Source organism: Grus americana, chromosome 3, assembly GCF_028858705.1.
Source record: "Grus americana isolate bGruAme1 chromosome 3, bGruAme1.mat, whole genome shotgun sequence".
NCBI classification, from domain to species: Eukaryota; Metazoa; Chordata; class Aves; order Gruiformes; family Gruidae; genus Grus; species Grus americana.
Genome location: NC_072854.1, coordinates 62,440,816 through 62,462,927, shown reverse-complemented (window position 1 = coordinate 62,462,927; position 22,112 = coordinate 62,440,816). Strand labels below are relative to the sequence as shown.

Here is a 22,112-nt window from a genome sequence, read left to right as displayed (position 1 = left end):
TAGCCACATTTTCTCAAGCTGTACTCCTTGTCATTTTGCAGGCTGTTATCTTCCCATTTTTAAAAAAAGCTTTGACAAGAATTACACAAAATGAACAGAGTCGTTAATAAAAGTAATAAAGCATTCCCATTTCTCTATTTAGATGAGAAAGATGTGATTTTATTTTCATCAGATCAATAAAATAAACATCAAGAAAAAGCTTATGGGTCATTCGTCAGCCTCCACTGAACCTCAGGGCTCTTGGTCGTGTGGAACATGTACTGTTGCCTGAAGCATGAAAAGTAACTAAATTAATTTGTTTTCTGATTACTATATAGAGATGTCTGCAGGTACTTCAGTAGGAGAATGAAAAAAATCATACTAAGTTGGAAAGATTTGTATTTTCCCCTCGGACGACCTTGAGTCATATTTTACTTTGTAAGATGCATGTCTCTTTTCTCTGCAGAGTATGCACATTTACCTACATGAAAAAACCTCCTTCTTAGTAACTTATCTGTTTCTATTCAAGGAGGTATTCCACTATTGCCCATACTGAGCTACAAACCTATGTTCAGTATTGCATCCAGAAAGACACTCCAGTATGTGCCTAACTGTTTTATTTAACAAAAACTTCAGTAATGAATTTAAATGTTTACTTTAGAGTTGTGTCTAGTTCTGGTTAATGCCAGCTGAGAGCACTTCCATCAGCACCAATAGTCACCATCTTTTTCTCTCCCTGTCAAGCAGAAAAGGATCTAACCAAAAGAAACTCTCTCATGTACTTAACTTGAGGAAAAACATCATATTAGCACTGTGTTTTGTTGAGAAATACATGTAGAAAGTATTTTATATGTGCTTGTTTTTAAACAGTTCTACTTCATTACATTCAGATTTTATCACAGTAAGGAATTCGTCAAGGTCTTTCCTCAGTGTAGCTAGACATTTGGACTATTCCCTTTCTTTCTTTATGTTGCATGTCATTAAACCAAGAGGGGAAAAAGCACAAAGCTAACTGAAAAAAAAAAAAAAAAAGAGAGAGAATTCTAACATCAGATCAAAAAACCAGGAACATTTAAAGTTGGAATCAAAATAAAAGTTGACACCAATTAAAACCACAGAATCATCCCTATGTTTCCCACATGTGAGATAAAGCGTGGTTCTGACATTACTATGGCAACTGCTCTAGACGTAATGCAAAGACTAAGAGTTTGAACCAGCATTTTGGATGAACACTTTAAAGACTATACAGTTAATATTCTATTTTTTAAAGTGTGGATGAGTTTTAATATTATTTTTTTTTACCTATCAAAAGAGAAAAAATGAAACGAAAAGCAATCTCAGGCTGGAAATACATTTGAGCGTGGCTAACAGTGAAGACTGCAAATGCTAACAGAGTAGAGCAACCACAACGGTCAGGGGCTGGGGCATATGATGTACAAGGACAGACAGAAGAAGCTGGGCTTGTTCTGTCCTAGGAAGAGAAGGCTGAGGGGAGAGCTAATTGCTGCCTGCAGCTATTGAATGGGAAGGTGGAAAGATGACAAAGAACAAAGGCACACTCTTAAAAGATGCCCTGTGAAATGACAGGAGGCAACAGGCACAAGCTGCAGCAAGGGAAAAATCCAATTAAATGTAAGAGGAAAATTCTTTGCTGTGAGAGTAGTCAGGCCCTGGGACAGGTGCCTGGAGAGGCTGTGACAGCTCCACCTTGGAGATATTCAACACTCAACTAGATGCTGCCTTGAGCAACATGATTTAACAGCAAAGTTGGCCCTGCTCTTGGCAGGGGTTGGTCCAGCTGACCTCCAGGGATCCCTTCCAAACTTAATTATTCTAAGACGAACTCAGAATACAGCTCCCAAAAGGCAACAGCTTCTACAACATAAGTTCTTCACTTGATGAAAGGACTTAGCAGACCAACATGACTAGTACTCTGCCAACCTCTTTTTTTTTTTCCTAAAGAACCTCTCTACGTTAAGGACTGAAAATGAACACAGGGTTTTAGGGGCAAGAGATGCTACTACTATGCATGAAGCAGGACAACCAAGTGCAATAGCTATTAGAACAAACAAGTCTGACTAAAAGCTCATGTAAAACAATAAACCACACAGCTTGTCATAGGAACAATTTTCCTTTCTTTTAGCAAGCCTTAGGGGTTTTCCTAGGAATATATTCAACTAGAAGCACAGCTCTAAACATTCTACTGCTTACGGAAAATCAGATTTAATGTAAGTAAGGCAAGGACTTTCACATTACATTTCCTCACTACTGATAATTAGTACTTAAATTATTACCTTCCACATTTATCTGAACATGCTGAACAGTTAGCTGAGGTGACAGACTAAGTTAGCTCAGTCCTTCCTTAAACTTAAATTCTTGTAACTGAGCAGAAGCATTCACATGGAATCAGTTATTCTAGTGCAAATGATCTTTTGTGCTCATGTCTGAACTTTTTTTGGGGTAAATTCTCTCTGGATATGTGGCTTACAAATAGCAAGCTAATTCTGAGGGGTTTTTTAAAAGGAAACGTTTTGAGATCTTCCTAACGTTAGTCCAAACCTGCACAGCTTAAGCACCTCTGTAATGGCTTGTAGAGAGTCATGGTGATGGATGTTTACATCTATGATTAAGCCATATGTATTGCAACAGTGTCAGATATGTGATTATCATTAATCATTAAAACTCGTAACAATTAATAATACATGAGAGGAAACTCATAAATGAAAACAGCTTGGAAAATTTGCCCAAATGTTTGTAAAGTGGCAAGTTACATGCAGTAGCACACTAGACATAAGATTTAATTAATAATGAAAATAGGAGGAGGAGGAGTAGCAATAATGTCAACCTTGATTTGTGCTCAGGTAATCATGCAATGTTGTACCTAAAAATAAAAGAAAAACAAATGGGCATTCTGTGGAAAATCCATTGGTCTGAATTCCAGCAATGCTGACTACTGGTAGTTCCCAGCAATGTTTCTCACCACGGGGCTCTCCCGGTCTCTCAGAGCATGTAGATGGTTAAGCTAATTTTAAGTGGGTTAAATTCTCCTTGCTCATCAAATGACTTTCAAAGTATGGTAAGGTAACTATTTATTGTAACTTCCTACCAGTTTTCTGGCTGTGGGAAAAGCCTCTGAGAAGGAGTGGAAAAAAAAGGGGGTGGGGAAGAACCCCATAAAAATGTTCAAACCGCGTAACAAAAGAACAGAGCAAACCAAGAGAGATGTTACACAGCAGTCACGGAGCCACACCACCACACACATGCATTGTACCAGGGTGTCTCATACTTGTTGCAGAAGAGGGAGTGCTGCAACTCAGCAACCAGTCTGCAGTATTTAACACAGTCATGTTGTCTCCTGAGAACAGGAATGGTATAATGGTTCATTGTCCCAGTGTCCGTTCAGGGTACGTGAACAGTCTTCAAGGCAAGTTAAGTGTTTTCGCACTTTGAGCCAAGTCTTTTAATGGCACTGTATTGTTTTTATGAGTATTATTTTAACTGGTTTATTTATGCAAGTATAATATAGAGGCACCTAGTTATTAGCGTTCTTTAACAGTATACTTGAAGTTTTCCCTTCTCTTTGTGCCAGAATAAGGATTCTATTTAAAAATATAAATAGGCTGAACCTTAATGGTTGAGCCCTTCTCTACAGAGCTCTGTTACCCTCACATGCACATACACCTTTTATTGACATTGACAGATACTTTTTTTAAATAGGTATACGTGAATTAAATGCTTTACATTGTGGCCAGAAATAACAAACTAAAAAAATTTTCTTGGTGCCAACTGTTAAAATAGACAGCAATGTATAAACTCCAAAAAGGAGGCCTGAAACTCTAGCTTGACTCATCTCCGTGGTGTCACTCTCATGGACACTAGTGGGAACAGGACTCCACCTCAGAACGTGGTACCCTGCCTTCCACTGCTCCAATTCAGCCATGGCAGAATCTATTACATGAAAGCATTGAACATCTGTGTGGTAGCTGCATGGTAGTGCTGTCCCTACAGTAATAGATACAGCAGTAATAACCAGTTACTTTTGAGGAAAATATAAAAATCTCTTTATGACAAACTTTCATTACCTGCCAAGAAATGGAATTAGCGTGTTCATCATGTAAAAAAATTACCTGAGCTTAATTTTGATGAACTTCTTTTGACAGAGATTTTAAATTAACCTAAATGTGTGTAGCTCAGGGTATAAGAGTAAACTATTACTCAGCAATGAAATATGATGCAGAAAATGCAATCTATTTCAAGTTACCAACAAGTATAACCAAACCTTTAACACTTTGTTCAAATCGACCATTCCAACATTTTCCTTGTTTCACCTTTGCACAGTTCTGCCTCTTACTTCAACTGGCAGAAATTGAAGAAGTGCTGTTGGAATAAGTAGATTTACCCTAGTATGACTGCCTTTTTTTTTAATAATTCTTGCTGGGTTTATAAATGGGTTTATGTTCATCCTTGAAATTATGTTAAAAAATGCATATGACTGAAAACTAGCCAAAACTTTCTATGTGCCAGCAGTGTCTTATACTTACCTCCTGTTCCATTTGTTGTAACTGATGTGCTACTGAGATTAGGTTTATCCAGTTTGGAACTACCCGGCGCATCACTGCTTCCAACAAGATTATGAGGGCTGGCTAAATCTTGCATTTCCATAGACCTGTTAAAGAAGAAAGTGACAGTATTTAAATGCATTGCGATACTATCTATAATAATCTACTTTTTCTATAACAACTTTTTTTTTTTTAACATGGAGAGGTTGGAATGCAGCCAGATGAACAAATCAACACAGGTTTCTTTAAGGTCTTCTTTGCTTTTTGCCAAACCTAAGAAAGTAGCTAATAATTCCATGTGAGCAGCAACAAGGGCAGTATTTTTCACTTTTCCTGTACGTATTATGAGGTAAATGACACAGGCTTAAGAAACTGCTCAAAGAGCTTGTAAGAGATGTGCGGAAGGGATTGCGTATATATGGATGACAGATGGAGGGATAAATGGCTAAATGCACGTATATAGGTATTTCTTAGAAGAAAACAGAGAAATGAAGTGCAAAGTCAGTCATTACACAAAAAGTCAGAACAGGAACTTCTGCCTCCCATTATCTGTACTGCAACCACTTGCAGTCACTGCATCACACTAAGTCACAGGAACAGACCATACAGGTGAATGAACAGAACTTCCACATACATCTGGAAGATTCTTCACTCTTATGAATGCATATATTCTTACTAGCTCACTTGATTTTTTAATTTTGTTCTTCTGAGTCATTTCTCAGAAACTTGTAAAATTTCAAGTGGATTTAGACCACAGCGGATTTCAGTGCCACAGTTGTACTGGGGGACTGTGGATGGATTTCATTCAGTGACAACAGATCTGTCTTTCTGAGACAAAGCAGACAAAGCAGACATGGAGCATTTCTTGTTAGACCGGTAATTGCAATCCAATTTGCAGTCTGTGCTCGCCTTTTCCTTGCTTCATTTATAAATTAATTACACAGATTTTTTCCCCAAAGAAACATTTTTGCTATGTATAAGTAAAGTTGCCAGCCCATCTGTGACTGGAGAACCATTTACCGCATGTATACTACAAAGGCCAACAGAAAGATTGTCTTACAGAGCTGTAAAAGTCCAATTGCGTTGTAGAAGACTGAAATGTCTAGGAAAGAGATGAACAGTTGGGATAGTTCAGTAAGAGTAACTGCTTGATATTCTGGGTAGGGAGAGCAGTGGCAAATTGTTAAGGCAACACCCAGCATCTTTATTTATTGCAAGTTTCACTTTGAAATTGTCTGTGAAATGCTGTGCTCCACGCATACTCCTGTGGGGGGAAAAAAACCACAACCAAACAAAAACCTACCATCTTTCCATCAAATATGGGTCTGCTGTCTGATTCTATTTTTTTCTCTCCAAGATAAGGAAAAGAAAAAAAAAAGAAAACCAAAACAAAACAGCCACAGAACAAAATTGTCTCCCATTTTGTGTTCCTAATTCCGTCGATCTCCTGGATGCTTTAGCTTCCTTCTCATTGCATTCATTTAATTCACGACACAGATTTAGAGCTCTCCTGTCTTGAATATCTTCCAGGAAATGTAGGAAACACTACATCTCAGCTGGGAAAATGCACCAACGCTTTACCTAAAGGCACATGAAGCCCAGGCAAAGAATCTCATTTATTCTGGTAAATGTTCGAATCGAGCCTGAGATGCACCAACACTCACCGGCAGGGCAGCCCCCCCAGCAGCAGTCTGGATGAGCAGGGGAAAACTGATATTGCAGGAGGCCATGCATCAGCAGGTAAGAATTTTACAACCATATTCAAGGAAATGCAAAGGCATAAACTGAGATTTGAACTGCCTTGACCCGGATTTCTTCATCTAATTGTATATACATTTCTACACATCTGTCAGCAGTGCATTATATTTATTATCTACTGGAAATGCGATCAGTGTTAGATGAAATAAAATGAACTCAAGTGGTTTACTAGTCCGTGGATTTTTGTTTAGTAGTTTCTGTGCAAGGATAGCAGCTAAAGGTTAAAAAAAGTCTGTGAGTTCCCATCTTGTATGTATTTAAGGGAGTAGGAGAATGCTACACAAAATAAACACTGTGTGTTTCATTGCATATACAGTGTAATACTCCCCACGTGTTCACTTAGCAGGTTAAGTGTCACGATTTCCTGTTGAAGTGTGATCAGCCCAGAGATACCTAATAGGCAGTTCTAGCTTAGAAAGTTTACATATGGGTTTTTTTTTCTTGTTCAGCATGAAAATCACAATAATTTCTTTTCAGCCAGGCATGTATCATGGCCACAGATGCAAATGCTTCAGCAATATTTCATAAGCAAAATCATTGATTTACCTAGCTAGCGTATTTAAGAAGTATCCATCTTAAGCACTTTTCACACTCGAATGAATGAGATTTTCTTAAATGAATCAGATTTTCTTTATCAGAAAACTAAGTCCTCTGATTTTCATTTGCTTGGCAAAGAATATGAACAATCGAACTTTGTAAAAGGAACAGTTTTTTTTCCATACCAGTATGAAACCTTTTGTGTAGGAAAGTATTTTATTTGCCTTATATTTGTTTTCTATAGAAAATGGCATCCCAGTCCACAGACACGGTAAGTTAATTAACTATTTTAAAAGTAGTACATTTATAAATAGACATTTTTCTCTGCATGAGTAAAAGACATCTTGCACTTATTGGTAGTCCATTAAGGATAAAAAGGATATCCAAACCAATAAAAATTTTCACAAAACCATGTGTATACATTATACTTGTCCTGGGTGCTCTATCCTGTGTGAACAAGTAAGGGGATTATTTTAATATATCCCTATGTAATTTATTTATTCAAGTGCACATGTTACCTTCTGTGTAACAGATGTCATTCAATTCACCTTTCTGGATGCATTTAGTTTACCTTTAGCCTAAAAAATTCTCAGGAAGATGTAACAGACCTACTAAAATCTTACAGTTTCAGTGAATGGAGGATTCAGGAAAAATGCTTAAAAAAATGGATGAAATAATTCCAACATCTTGAATTCATTTTGTCAAACTAAATGTTTATCAGACTCCTGCTTTCACTGACTTAATCAGAAGCAGGTTCGGGTTCAGTATGTGTTTTCCTGCACTAAAAAAGTAAAAAAGAGTGATCTCCAAAGGACCAATTAATACTTCTAAGTTTATGCAGTTATTTATTAAAGACTGTTTTCTAGTAAAGGCAGCGTGTTTCAATTTAGGCAGAATAAAGTCTATTGTTAAAGCTGCTTAAAAAACTACATCGTACAATTTTATTTTCCATTTTTTGTTTCTCTGCCAGGCATGTAACTTTTTGAGCTTTACTTTTCCCCCTCTTGCATTGTCTCAGACTACTTTCCAGAGTAATTAAGTAAAATGCTAAATTGTATCAAAAGATAAATTTTGAGAGGAAACAGATTACTTGGTAAGAAGATGTTGTAATTTTCTCTTGACTGTTTGTTTGAAGAACGTTAGCATGAATCCAAGCTCCTGAGCGAAAACCTGAAAACTGGCAAGATGGATTTGCCTTTTATTCTGCTTTGGCTACGCTTAAGTCTTTGAAAATTGGTATTTGCACATGCTTAGTGGATCATTTTAGAGGCTTACTGGAAAAGCCTCTAAAACATCCCATTTGCACAGAGCAGCCTCCCAGATCCCCGTAGGCAATAACTCCAACCTGGACGCGGGCAACCCCAACAAATCGAAGCGGGTTTGTATCAAAAAGATGGCTGTGTGTGAATCCTGGGCCTTCCACATTTTGTCCCCTGGCTTGAAGTGACATCTGTTCAAGGGTCAGCCTGTGTTCAGAAACGGGTTAAGGAACAGCATCCCAAGAGAGAGATCCTCCCCCCTCTCTTTGCAACGGCAGCCGAACAGAACTTGTGATGCATCCCAGACCACTGGAGCGCACAGCCCAGCATCATAACCCAACCGTGCGTAGGAAGGTTTAAGTATGGCTCATTATGGTTGCCCAATTTGACAACTGCATCGCTGTACTTCTGTATAGCTTTCGTTTGTATTATTTTAAAGGTAAAAAGTTCAAGCCTTGCTTCTAGGGTTGTGATTTTAAAATTCCTGTATTTCTTTCCTCTTGTTACAAGCACGTATCCATTTGTGCACTGCTTTTCTGCGGCCAAATTAAAATCTATTTCCAGAAAATCTGAGTTGTTATAACTCTGTTACCCATTTGCATTTCCAATTACAATATTATAAATGTGGACTAAGAGCTGGGTCCTTCCACAACTCAAAACTCCATTGATCATTAATGAATTCTACAAGTAAATCATATTTAGATAATTTTCTTCTTTAAAGAGATCATGTTTTAATACATAAACTTTTTGCTACATAACCTACTTTTACTGTATTTCAAACTTTTTACTAACAAGTTTCAAAATATGAAAACATTTATCAAAGATTTACAGAAGAATAAATATTCTAATGTGAGAACAATGTGCTTTAAATTCTAGTCTAGATAGGACATTTTACAAATACTAATTCCTCATTCTGCAGCATTTGCAATAAATCCAAAACAAAAGAGAATTGAAAGGAAGATTAGCTGAAGGCTATTTTAAATTGAATAATTTCATTTAGTTTATCAATGAATCAGAACAAAGTTCTTTACAAGTAGTTAAAAGGATTTTTCTTTTTAAAATTATTTAAAAGGAAATTCTCTACATAATTTTCTTTAGCAGAATCTTTATTAAACTTTACATTATCTGGGGGGTTTTTTTTTGTTAGTTTTCTCCTGCTTTTCTTACATCCCTCCTGTTGTAACCCCAGTTCTTACATACCCCAAACTTTCTCACAGAAACCTGGAGCCTTGTCCAATTAAGATGCCAGCTACCTTGGAGCTTCTGAAATTAAAGAAACAGGGAATTTCCCTTTATTTAAAATTAACTTTTAGAGCAACATGAAAGTTGGGTAACAGATCTGTTCAGACTCAGCTAAATCTGTTTCCTACTGCTGTCAGCGCAGCTCTCTGACTGACTGCGCAGTTTTGAAGAAAAGTGGGGTGGTTTTTTTTTTTCAATTTCCCACAGAAATTTTTTTAGCCAGATCTTTCAGCCATGTTCTGGACATGACTATCGAGCCCGTCTCTCTTCCATATGCAGTCTGAACTAGCTCATACAAGCCTTTCACTCCAACAAAAAAAATTAAAATGGATCCACACACACAAATGTCATTAGCCCAATAAAATCTACAAAAAAATCTGCGACAAATTTTAAAACAATCAGTAACAATAGATACATCATATTTATAGAGGTTATTTTTCTGTTGGTTTTTGCTTTTGTTTGGGGTTTTTTGGGGTTTTTTTTAGAAAACTATTTTATACGTTACATTCACGGTTAGGCCAGGGCTTTTTCATGTTTACTTGTACGTACACAAACTATAAATAATGCAATTAAAAAGAAGTTACACCAACCCTTTAACAATCCTCAAAGACGACATTGGGCAGTAACAAAGAAGGTGGAAAGAGAGGTATTCTGGATGATGGACGGGTTTCCAGGGAATACACACATGCATACAAACATCATGTACACTAACACACAGCTGCATACAGACACTTAATAATTCTTTGGTGCTAATATCCACACATACATGTGTATAGGTGTACAAATACACAACTAAAAAATTTCCAACATCTTTCCACCAAAGACTTCCACAGATAGCATAACACAACACACAGCCCAAGAACACTCCTCAAATGAGTAATATTTGCAATCCTTACACTGATCCTGAAATACAGGTTCATAATGTTTTCTATTCCTGGTGCTTTTACGCTGTGTACGGCAGCCTTTGTCATTTTTTGCCACTGTAAAAGGCAATGAAGAAACAGCAAAACTGATGAGACAATTTTGTTCCATTGAGATGACTGCCCTTCTTGTTTTCCCAGGCTCATCAGCCCCTGCTGTGTATCTTCTCAAGCTTAATAGATGGCTAAAACAGCAGATCTTTTACTGTTGTAGGCACAATCTCCCAAAAGCATGCCCCTCCACCATGTGAGTTCCGGGAGCCTGTCAGGAGTTAAAAACAAATAATACTGCTGGACACTAGCAAGATCTCCCTTCCACTCTCCTTGAGGCCTTTTGTAAAGTGATCTGATACAGTGCTAAGAAGCAGTAAAAAATATCATTTAATATGGATAAGAACCTAAGAGCAAATGCTCTGCAGACTTTTATTACTTTTTTTTTAACCATCTAGAAAACAAGTGCTAAACTTTTTGTAACCATTTATGACAAGGTGGATTCTAGCTACATAATTTGTATTTGTCATGGTTTTGTAAGTAGGGTGTTAACTTTCATATTAAAAAAGTAACAGAAAGAAGCAAAACCAATGCCACATTGGTATTCCAAAAAAATATTTCTTCTCTGTTGATCTACAACCAATGTCAGATTGAGGGTATCACAGGGAGGAAACTTTAGTGAAACGAAGAATTGCAACAGTGGAGTTTTCTGTCACGTTTATAAACAACAGAGAGTTGAGAAATAATAAAAATATCACAAAGTTCACTTTTCTAGAACTGTACAGCAAGGACCACAGTAAAGTCCTTACGAATATAGGTGAATAATTACAAGCCTGAATATCATCATGCAGCTTCCCAGTGCATGAGTTCAAGCTCACAGGGACACAGCCTCTCCCCGGGGACTGCAATAACCGCACGGTGGAGAGGATCCTTCCAGTACAAAGCAACAATAATTTGAGGAAAGCTCAAAACTGCCCGATTTTGTTTAATAGCTTTTTAGATCTCAACAATACTGCTTATCTTGCAGCGGATGGGACTCCTTAGCCGATCCTTTGGGACATAAAGTGGCACTGGTTGTGATTGTATCTCAGTTTTGCTTTCCTGCCTATTGTCTTTCTCTTGGCCATTCAAGCTCTAATTCCAGGAGAAAAAACCCTGCAGACAGTATTACTTTACAGGAGGTGCCCGACAGGCAGCCAGTGTCAGTGCTCGGGATGCATTTGGTGCAGAGGGCTCGGCCGAGAAGGTGGGCAAGCAGGCTGGGTGACAGGGGCCAGCATTGCTCCTGAGCTGCCTCCTGACGCCGCTCACAGCTAGAGAAAAAGGATGTTTCTTTTAACTGCACGGCAGCTTCTTCCCCAAACCCCCCTTCCCACTTCTCCAGTTAAACTTTTGCTATCACCCACTCTTTTTGACCCTGTGCCACCCTGAGATTCTGTGTGCTTCCTGACAACTAGGTGTCAAGATATTTTTTGCCTTCACTAAATCTATGCTTCCCTTTTTTTCCCACCGCGTGAGCAAACACCAAAGGCCATAGCTTTTCTTAATCTCGCATTAAGCTATTGCTATACTAATAAGCAGATATTGCTTTACTGAAAGGGATATACGGATTTCTTCTTCATGGGTCTAGTGAGAAAATGACTAAATACTGTGAAAAATAATTGCTTACAAATTCAAGTTTATTTTTGTTGGAAAATTAAAACTGACATTTTCTTTTCCTGCCTGAAGAATAAAATGAAGGTGAAAAGGTTAAGTTTTCTCTGGTGATGACTAAACACAGCAATAAATTTAGAAGGCTTGGATTGTCGTGCTGTATAATTGCTGAAAACTATTATTTGCTTAAAAGTCAGTAACTGTATGGTTTCCCTGGTTTCTGATTGACTGAGACATTTTATTTCAGTTTAATGCCATTTAATGTGGTTTCCAGAAAACCACAGAAAATCATCTATTCTAGTGCAGTTCAGTTGGCCACAAATTCACATTAAGTTATTTTCTCACTGCTTTCTGACTTTTATTGGAAATGAATGTCATTTCCCTGACACAATTAAAAGACGATATAAAATTAATTTGGATTTCCACACTTGCGGATGAAACATAGCATAATTTCTAGGAACCATTTCTAGATTCTCCCATTGCACATGCAGTCCATTTGTCCAAAGCCAACAAGTATTAAAATGAGTAGATAAAAATCAAGACTGGGGGGAGGGAACTTATACAATTATTTACCTCGGCATATACTTCCAGCTCACCCTCTCTATGCTGAGGATATTTCTTTGGTTACAACACGCAGGTCTACACTACTGAAATGGGCAGGCTGTCACAGAAAGGGTAACTGGAATAACGGGATAACAGGAAGCCTTTTTTCTATATGGCTCCCCTTCCACCTCACCCCCCTACCCTGCACTTTGGGATTGGTTTGATTTGACGAAGGCAAATGATGGTTTTATATGGGAAACTATTATATTCCGATGTAATAAACTGATGCACAGAAAAAAGCAAAGCTATGCCAAGCAATCCCAGCCTTTGAGATCTCTTTTCTGGGCTATCCAAATGTGACAGCCACAGGTTTGATGTGATGCGATTTTACCTCAGGGTCTACGCTCCAGGCACTGGAGGAAGTATCTGGAAAAAGGTAATGTGGTGTCTGAACAGGTATTTGCTGTCTTCTTAAAGAAAAAGGCAGCTGGTTGGAGAAAACCACTCCAGGAGCCAGACAGAGAACATCTAAACTAGTAAGTGACGAGCACCAGGAACTGATGGAGTAGCAGAGAGAACGGTCGGGAGCTCAGTTCTCTCAGCCCACGTGCAGGCTGGCCCCCGCTGAACCTGGGCTGTGCCGGAGCGTGCCTGAGCGCCGGCGTTTGGCGCTCACCAGACCCGTGCCCAGCTCAGCCCCACCAGCAGCAATGACCCCACGCCACAGCTCGGGCAGGGCAGGGCACCTTTCACACGCTGCCACAAGCTCGGCCACGCAGCCCGCGGTCCGCAGGCTGCATTACGCGGTTCCTAGTCCCGGTGTGAACAGAAAGTATGTACGCAGGAGGTCAAACTCGTGTTTAACCTGCTACTTAAAAAAGGTGTCTAAAGTAGGTTTTTAAGTCATTATGTGAGCATTTAAATAAATCAAAAGTGATAATGACACTGCAGTTCCACGGGGAGCTGTCAAGTATCCAACTTACATGAAATAAAGACTACCGGTTTACAGATATGTAAGATTTAAATGCAGGTCTTTGGATCACAGGGCCACATTTTCAAAGAGCAGTTCACCCAGCAGCTCCCATTTCCCCTTCTGATCGCTTCCAGATGTGATCGGCACTTGCAAATTCTGTGGTTCTTACAACACAATGAGCTGTGTCATAAACAAATAACAAACACTTCTGTGGAGATGGCTGAAACGCAAATAGCAAGCCTGTGGCCTTCCCTCCTATGCCACAACTTCTGCAGAACAACTGTTCGGAGTGCCATCTGAAAAATCTGCTGGGAATTTCAGAGTTGCTTTCTGCATCTCTGACAGGTGACCTGGCTGGAGGTAAGGAACAGGTAATAAACCCAATGACTGGAAAATCTCACTGAGTCCTTCTTTGGTGTTTTTAAGTCTAATTTGAGCAATAAAGACTTTTTCTCATATATACAGAGGAAGGTGGAGATGATCAGCTCTGCCAATTACTAGCCCTCTGCTAATCTGTCCTTTGTAAGACATAGCCTTCAAAGCCACACTGCTTACTGCACAGAATTTCAGAACACCTCAGGGAAAACACAAGGCAGTATTCCTCATGGCATGAAGCCTGATTTTAAGTGGAACGATGAGAGGAGTTTTGAAGGGGCTGTTTGAAGCCCTGATTTCCTGTGGACAATGAGTATGGGGGTGCTCTAGCACCTTTGCTCTTTAATGAGCGGAAATGCTCTCTTCCAAACCACATGTTAATGCCAGACTGAGATGGAAAGAAGTGTCAAAGCACAGAAGCTCCTCCAAATCCCTGGTACTCACCCACACATAAGAAAGAGGATTTTCTAGGGGTAACTTCATCACTATGTTATCTTCCAACTACCTTTTTTGGAGAGAAAGTGATAGAATTCCTCAGAGCCTTTCCTAGGGTGCTGGAGACCTGCTTTTGCGATGGAGGAGTTCTTCCATTTAGATCTGATGTACCTCTCAAGTACCCTTCATTCTGGGCTTGTCTGTGCAGTAGCTGGAGGTACACTTTCAGCAAAGGGGAACATACTTCATTCCCTTGACCTGCTGCATAAACGTCACCTCCAGTGGAGATGGGACAGCCGGGATACCTGGGTCCAGACACTGGTGCCCGATCCATAGCTGCATTTATTAACTGCACTGTAATAACGTCAACTTTATTCATGTAAGGCAATATTTAAGCAAATTGAAAATTGAGAAACCAAGGATGAAAGGCTGGGAATTTTGCTGTTGGCTTCATGGAGCCTGGACTGTATGGTGTAAGTATGAATTCACATTTTCATAACAGGAAAGCAGAGGTTGGGTTGTGTCTGACTTACTCTGAATTGAAATGTCTGTTAGATTTCAAACTAGTTATTGAAATGTGGTTTTTCTTCGTCAGGGATTGCCCAAAGGAAAAGAAGCTCTTTCAGGTGTGCTGTATTAGAGTGATCATACCTCGTTTCAATGTAATTTCTTTAGCCACTACTACAGGGGCCTGCAAGTACCTCATCCATCTCCAGAAAGGATGAGTTATGATGACAGATTGGGCAGAATACAGGAGTTGCCAAAATCTCGTAGTTTTCATGCTCCATTCAAATGTCACATTTTAATGCAAACATTCTGAATCTTCCTTTTTTTTTTTTTTTTTTGTAAATATGAAACACAGAGAGTAATTGGCAAGCAGTCTTAACAGGGGAAACATTAACGCATCTCACTTTTAACAGTGAAATTCCCCTTAAAAGTTAAACCTGATCTTTACCTTGGCTCCCCAGACAAATATTCTGTAGTTTACCTCATGTGGAGCACATTATGTTTGGCTCCAAAGCAGTTCGTGTCAAAAGCAATTATTTCTATTCTCTAATCGCAGTCACAACAACGAGTTAGGTTTAGAATATAAAATAAATATATGCAACTTTCTGACTGCCTGATGCTTTAACTGCTTCAGCATCCAATCGTTCCTGTTAAGTAATAAGGTGTATCTGGGCATAACCATTCAGGATAGCGAGGTACATCAGGTGTGTTGCACACATCCCTTTTCGTTTTGTCCAGGAGAACTTATTACCTGTACACCTGAAAAACAGGGAGATTATTGCATTTACTTTTAATAACTAAGTACATTCAAAATTCTAATATGCTGAGCAAGAGAGAGAATGATGCCCTGATAAATGTCCTCATGCTGGCCAACCTTTACAATTGATATCAAATGATTACATTTCATTTTGCTTCGCTGTTTGATTTCCCCAAGTCATTTTATAATTTGAGACTTAAAGCATACACATAGTTTTTACGTACCTTTTTAATTTGGGGTGAAGTAGGTGATTTTTCTAAGAGTCAATAAATACGTGTCGCTGAGGACTCAAGGGCACAATCCCCCCACTCCCAATTATCCCCCTGAGCCACACGAAGGGGCAGGTACCAGCTGCAAATGCGTAACACCTCCAGTTCCAGCCCAGCCTGCACACCGACACCCCAGCCGCGGCGGGGGGATACCTGCCTGCCCGGGCAGAGCCACGGGAGCACACTGGAAACCAGCCTCTCTGGTGGAAACTGTCCCTTATAGCTCCCTCTGCTACGAGCCCAGCTTGCACCAAATGGTTTGACCTCGCTATGACTTCTGACAGACCACCTAGCCCTTAAAAATCATCGAGTAGCCACTTCTGTCAAAGTCCTGAGGAAAAAGCAGGGCAGGAGGAACAAACCCTAAAGCGTCGTTGGTTTTTAAATTCACGCACATCTATATTACAGACTTAAGACTGTAACTTCACTGAATTGAGCACAGGTTCCCCAGTGCTTAAGAACCTGGTTTGCGAGACAGAGCACTGAGATAGGAGATGACTGCTTTTTATAATTCAATTATTTTTGTTTCTCAGCAGATTTTAAAATATTACTCTTCTGAAACATGGTATAATATTGAAACGCTAAGGGGGATGAATATCCTTCTCTAGTACTATTTTGAGACAGTCATGAAAAGCACTACATCTTTGAGAGCACAGGGGGGTTTTTTCTGTTTAATTTAATCTACACAATTAGAAGAAAAATAAGACATAAGCCTGAAATAACATAGGAATAAAACATGATCTTATGTCTAGTCACCTGCCAATTACTTCTACAATGAAAAGCAAATAAAATCCAAAAAACCCTTAAAAAATTAAAGTGACAGGGATTCAGTTGTAAACTGAAACAGAACTAAAATGAAATTCACCAAACAGGATGTTCTCCCTCTGCCCTCTTCTGCGCTCGCGACACACAATAAATAATTCTGCTAAAAAGTCTATCCGTGGAATTGCTTTATTTATTTGGGCACTGTGTATGCCTTTCTCCATAGATCTGCCAAACATACCTTCCCACAGACTTGCTGCTTCAGTCCTGGGCCTCTCTTAAATGGCAGACAAGAATCCCCTGTGAATTAGACTGAGACCATCACACTCATTTTCACATTTAAACAAATCCAGATTTGAACTTTGGTTTTCAAAGGTGGGCGGCTAGTGGAAGGCAAGTATATTTCATGCTTCAAGGGGAGGTAAAGTTACCTCTGCTCTACAAATGACATAAAGTAATTCCCAAAGAGATTTGACAATAATACGGACTCAGATCACAGTAAATTATATCACTTGGCAGCTAAACCGGAGAACTAAGTCCAGAATTGCCAACAAAACTCAAGGCACACGTTTGGATATATGGCAAGCTTTGCAATTTCTAACAGAAAGGAGTCTGCACAACCATCTTATGAGACCCATAAAGAACCTTATCAGCTGTAAAGGAGTGTGTAAATTCTGAGGATCAGATGAAAGTTTTTTGCCTTTTTTTTTTTTTTAAATAAAAGCATTCAAAAGGAGAAGATAGAACAGACAGACCATCTGCAATGTAACCACATGAAAGACCCCTGGGCAAATCCAAACCCATTAGCAGAAGTGCTTGACAAATCTGCCAAAGAGCCAGATGCTGCTTACGGAGGAGTCTCTTTCTCTACTTGTCATCTGGATCCTCTGACTTCTGTTCCCAGAGGAGGACAACAACGACTGATGCTCAGACTAAGCTGTGTGTGAAGACAGCTGAAGCACAGAATCACTCTGTGATAAGGCTACCTTAACATAAAGAGAGGAGACCAAGTCTGAAGTATTAAAACAGTTTTAACACACGGGTGTAACGTGTGGAAGATGCAGGTGTTAGAAAACAGAAAACAAATTTGCCATTAGTTTATTTGCATGTGGTCTCTTTTTATATGGATTTTCTTCGTTCATTCTATTCTTGTTTTCTACATTTTTTTTTTGTCCTAATGACTGATCAGGATCTAGTAGGATGGCAAAGAGGTGATTTTTGGCATGTTAAATACTATCACAGCACACCATGGTGTTACTTAAATGCTTACCGAGTACATAGACTGACTGATGGTATTTAAAATGTGTCTGAACAGGTTGTGAAATATCTAGCCAAGAACTTACACTTTAAAATATTTGAAGAAAAAAAATGATTCATTTAAAAAGTAACATGTACCAATCTCGGAATAGGGCATTTGGACCTAAATGTCTCATTTTTTTTTAATGGCTCCATTCTTCTAGGACTCTATTGAATCAAATTTGAAGTGCAAAGTAGGTGGAATCAAATACTTTTACTATTCGGTCTCACCAATGGTAAAATATATTTGGACTATCCAAGAGGTCAAAGACACTGGAACAGAGTCTGAATTAGTTCTCCTGTGTACTGCTGTAATGTGATATGACAGAGCAAAAAATAGACTGAGAGAGAAAGAACGAAACAGAGCTCCTCACTGTGACTGCATGTGCTGCACTTGAAGAAGCAACACTGTCATTTTATGGCTCAAAATCCAGTTCAATTTTAGGATAAGGCTCTAAGAAACTATTGGATTAAGTAAAAATACTTGCAGGTATTATCTTAGGTTATCTTCTTTCATTCAAAATAGTATTTACCCTATCCCAAGACATTCCTGAAGGTTCAAAAATGTTAAATTCTGATTACTACATTATTTAATACAGAAAAATATGCACTAGTTTTCTCTCTCTTTGAAATCCAAGAAGACTCGGTATACCAAAAAGTACCATGACTTAGCAGATCAACAGATTCAGTATAAATTGGTCAGACTGTGGGGGTAGGTAGGGAGGAAGAACAGAGGGAAAGGGAAGTATAGCGAATGCTGGCTCTGAGAGTCAATGCTCACCTTTTAAAGGCCAATCACTCGGACCTTGCCCACCCGCTTTGCAGAGCAGCAATATACTCACTTTACACAGAAATTCATTCCAGCCAGGCCAGTGACTGCCAGACTGACATCGTGGAACTGCTGGCAATCCGAGGGCACTTCGCAGCGAGCTAACCAACGCTATAACGGAGCGTGAGGAACACAGGTGAAAGTGAACTTAAATGCCATCGCTCTATGCAACTGGTTATAGCTCCGGCTGTATGTTGGGCTACCAGTGCCCACACCATGATCTGACAGAAGCAAGCTGTGTCACAGGCAGCGGGGAGGACGCTGGCTCGCTCACTCGCACTGGTATCTGATCTGTCCAAAACAGATGAGTAACAACCAGGTGCACACTAAACCCCCGGGATCGCTTCGGGTCCTGCTCCCTCCATACACCCGCAGCTCCAGCTAGAGAAAGTGGATGGGGAAGAGTGACAATACCCTTGCAAATGGATTCAAGGTTGCATTTAACTGCTGCCATCAGCATATACGTTACATTATGCCACCAGTTTATCTAGTAGTAAAGGCAGCAGAACATATATTGTTATCGTTTCTGCCTGGTGTAAAAATAGCTGCTGCAGTTGCCCAAGTTACGCTGTGCAACAGCGCTCACGTATAAAAGGGATGATAAAGGGGATGGGAGATGGCGATGGAAGAACTGCACCGCACACTGCTGTACCTGTGCTGATAAGAAGTTGTTCTGAAATGATAACTACTGGATGGCATTGATTATTTCAATGTGCTTTCAAGAATCTTTGATTATAATATTCATGTTAAATTGTCTGTGTACATTTTTGTTTATAGGTTGCCATTCCTGGTTGAAAGTTATTACTATGAGCAAGTTGGTTTCAGTGTGCTGCTTATATATGAAATCTTGGAAATTTTTGTTGCCTTCTCTTCAGTTCTTCAGCAGCCCCTTTTCTGTTTTTAGTTGTTTAGGGTTTCTTTGTTCTGAACTGCCCTTAATACTCTAGTTATTGACACAGCTCCAGAACTTCATTTTTGCCAGCTTTTCCCAGACTTTATTAAAAGCACTAACATGCATTTCGGTTGAAGGGCACTCGCCATCCCATTGCCTATGATGGCAGAATACAGGTAACGCTAGTTCAGCATGCGTGAGGGTGGTTTCATGGCTGGGGGCTGCTAAATAACTTGCATTCTTGAGTAGGCTCAAAAATCACAAGGCACTTCATCAAAACTATTAATTATACAAATATATGGGGTGGTTCCAGTCCTCCTCACAATTAAGCACAAACATTCACATAAAAAAACCCCTTCCTTTCTCTGAAGAAGGGCACATGGAAGAAAGAATGATGAGAAAAGTTTAAAACAGATGTGGACACAGCAATATCCTGGGAGTCACCACCATTGCTCATATAATAGCAGTGTGTAAGCTAGGAATTACTCAAGATGATGGAAAATTTTCTCACAGACCAGTCCATGATAGCAAAAGGGACTAGATTTATGTCTGCCGGTTACAGGATACTCTGGTTCAAATCCCCACTCCAAGAAATATGTAAGACTTGTACCAAGTGGAATGGCTTTCATAACAGCCCAATGTTTAGGACATGTTTAAGATATGTAAGACGTCAGGTCATATCCAATGAATAAATACATATAAAATACTAACTACTTTTTAACGCATATATTTGTGTATTTGTTAAGTGAAAACTGGGAAAAAATAAGCAGTCATGAAATATTTTAAGAGTAGGTGGTTCAAGTGATTATTCAATAGGATTTTAACCGCTTTCAAAATGCACGTAAACAAACAGGAATGACAGCACATTTCTACGGGGACAGCAAATAAAATAAATCTTTTAAATGTAAATTAGTACATTGCAGCACGCACTTGCACAAGATTTTGTATTATCTCCTCTATCTCATAAATAGGAAATATTCCTACCAACAGTTAACAATAAACTCAGACCTGTTAGAATAGCATGTTTCTCTCTTTCTCAGAGACCTTTATCTCACTTCCAGATGTATTAGATTTTTTCTATTTTTAAAATAGGTTTTAAATCATTAGTGGTGGTTGGTTCTTGCATTCTAGTACCACAAATTCATACTAGAAAGCTCTTATCTTTCATGCTATGTGACATTAGACAAAAAGATTATATACTTGCAGTTAAGGGTAACTCCAAAATCTCCAAAGTACTTCTACTAACACTTCTGTTAAAATCTTGTTTATCCTTTCTTTTTTTTTTTTTTTTTTTTTTCAATAAGGTGATATAAATTTCCAAAAAGTGTTCAAAACTTCTTGGGTTTTGTTGCCTTTGTTTATTCCAAAGTCTGAGCCACCACTGATTCAGATTAATGGCATTCTTCACACTGACATGATCTGGCATGGGATCACCCAGAGAAAGTATTATTAATATAATAGAAAATATTTTATGCCTGATTTTAACAAAAACCCAGGAATTTGTAACAGACTTGAAATATAAAAAAATACATTAATTTTATTGTTAAAGCCACAGGGTATGTTAATATGAACCATTCAAATACTTCCCTGTGATGTCATCAGTTACCATGTGTTTGCACTCTAAATAGATTATTGTAATTTCTGTAAACATATTGAATATATTTTTAGAACTTGTTGGGGGCTTGCTCCAGAGCCAACAAAAACCAACGGGCAGACAGTGACCAGCTTCAAAAGGGCTCGGGTAATCAGAAGACTGAATTTCTAAAGTTAACGAATGAGAACATCAGCGTGCAGCAGGCAGAGAGACACCACGCAGACTGCTCTAAAAATAGGAAAGACTTGCGCTGCCTGAAAACTACATGCCTGAAAAGACAACGTACGTAGCAAGGCAACATAACTTCTTGTAGCAACTGTCGTGCAATTGTCATGGACGCTGTATGTCATTCAGTTACACGTATCTGCACAGTCATCTCACTAACTATATTATTCTGATTGACTCAAAGCGTCTAAGTAGCATGCAGACTAAATACATGCACCAAACCTTTAATAAGTAACAGATTTGTATAAAACATTCTCTCAGCTTGTGTGTCCCAGAATGTAGCCTTTATGAGAAATCTTATTCCACAATGTAGTTATTTTAAAATTGGAAAATTGTGATAAGTTTTTTGCCAGCCACTGTCTTGACTGAGAAGTCTGGGCTTGATCCTGCCAAAGATTTCTCTTAGGTGAAGTGTTTATATCTACAGTGGCCCCACTGACATGAATGCTGTATTCTGACAGACATATGCTATCGCTCCTGTTGACTGGATTTTTTCATCCAGTTCCCAAAATTACTTGTGGCCATCTTTCAATTTCAACTTTATTTATCGTGTCTTTTTACAGCAAATTTATGTTGCTGTATCTGTTCCTCTTTATAGTTTGCCCCAAACACAAGAAATACTAGCAGCTAGTCACAAAGTGTTTTTTCCTGGCTAAAGAGTAATTTTATTGTTGCATGTATTCCCTTCTGGAACTGAACAGTTTTGCAGGAAAGCAGAATCTGTAAAATCAAAATAAATGCTTTCATTGTCTTTGTT

At 38.9% G+C, this 22,112-nt stretch overlaps 1 protein-coding gene across 18 annotated transcripts in view; it reads right to left on the bottom strand.

The window, feature by feature from the left end:
* EYA4 (EYA transcriptional coactivator and phosphatase 4) overlaps positions 1-22,112 on the bottom strand; it is a 159,124-nt gene that overhangs the window by 48,128 nt on the left and 88,884 nt on the right. For 7 of the 18 annotated variants that reach the window (XM_054822053.1, XM_054822051.1, XM_054822050.1 and 4 more), the window contains 3 exons: positions 4,521-4,645; positions 3,266-3,334; positions 2,825-2,860 (listed from right to left, as the gene is read on the bottom strand). In XM_054822053.1, coding sequence (XP_054678028.1) covers positions 2,825-2,860; positions 3,266-3,334; positions 4,521-4,645 — 230 coding nt within the window. Of the gene's footprint in view, positions 1-2,824; positions 2,861-3,265; positions 3,335-4,520; positions 4,646-18,657; positions 18,865-22,112 lie in introns of those variants that run through there. The other 11 variants (XM_054822064.1, XM_054822067.1, XM_054822068.1 and 8 more) reach the window with 4 other exon arrangements.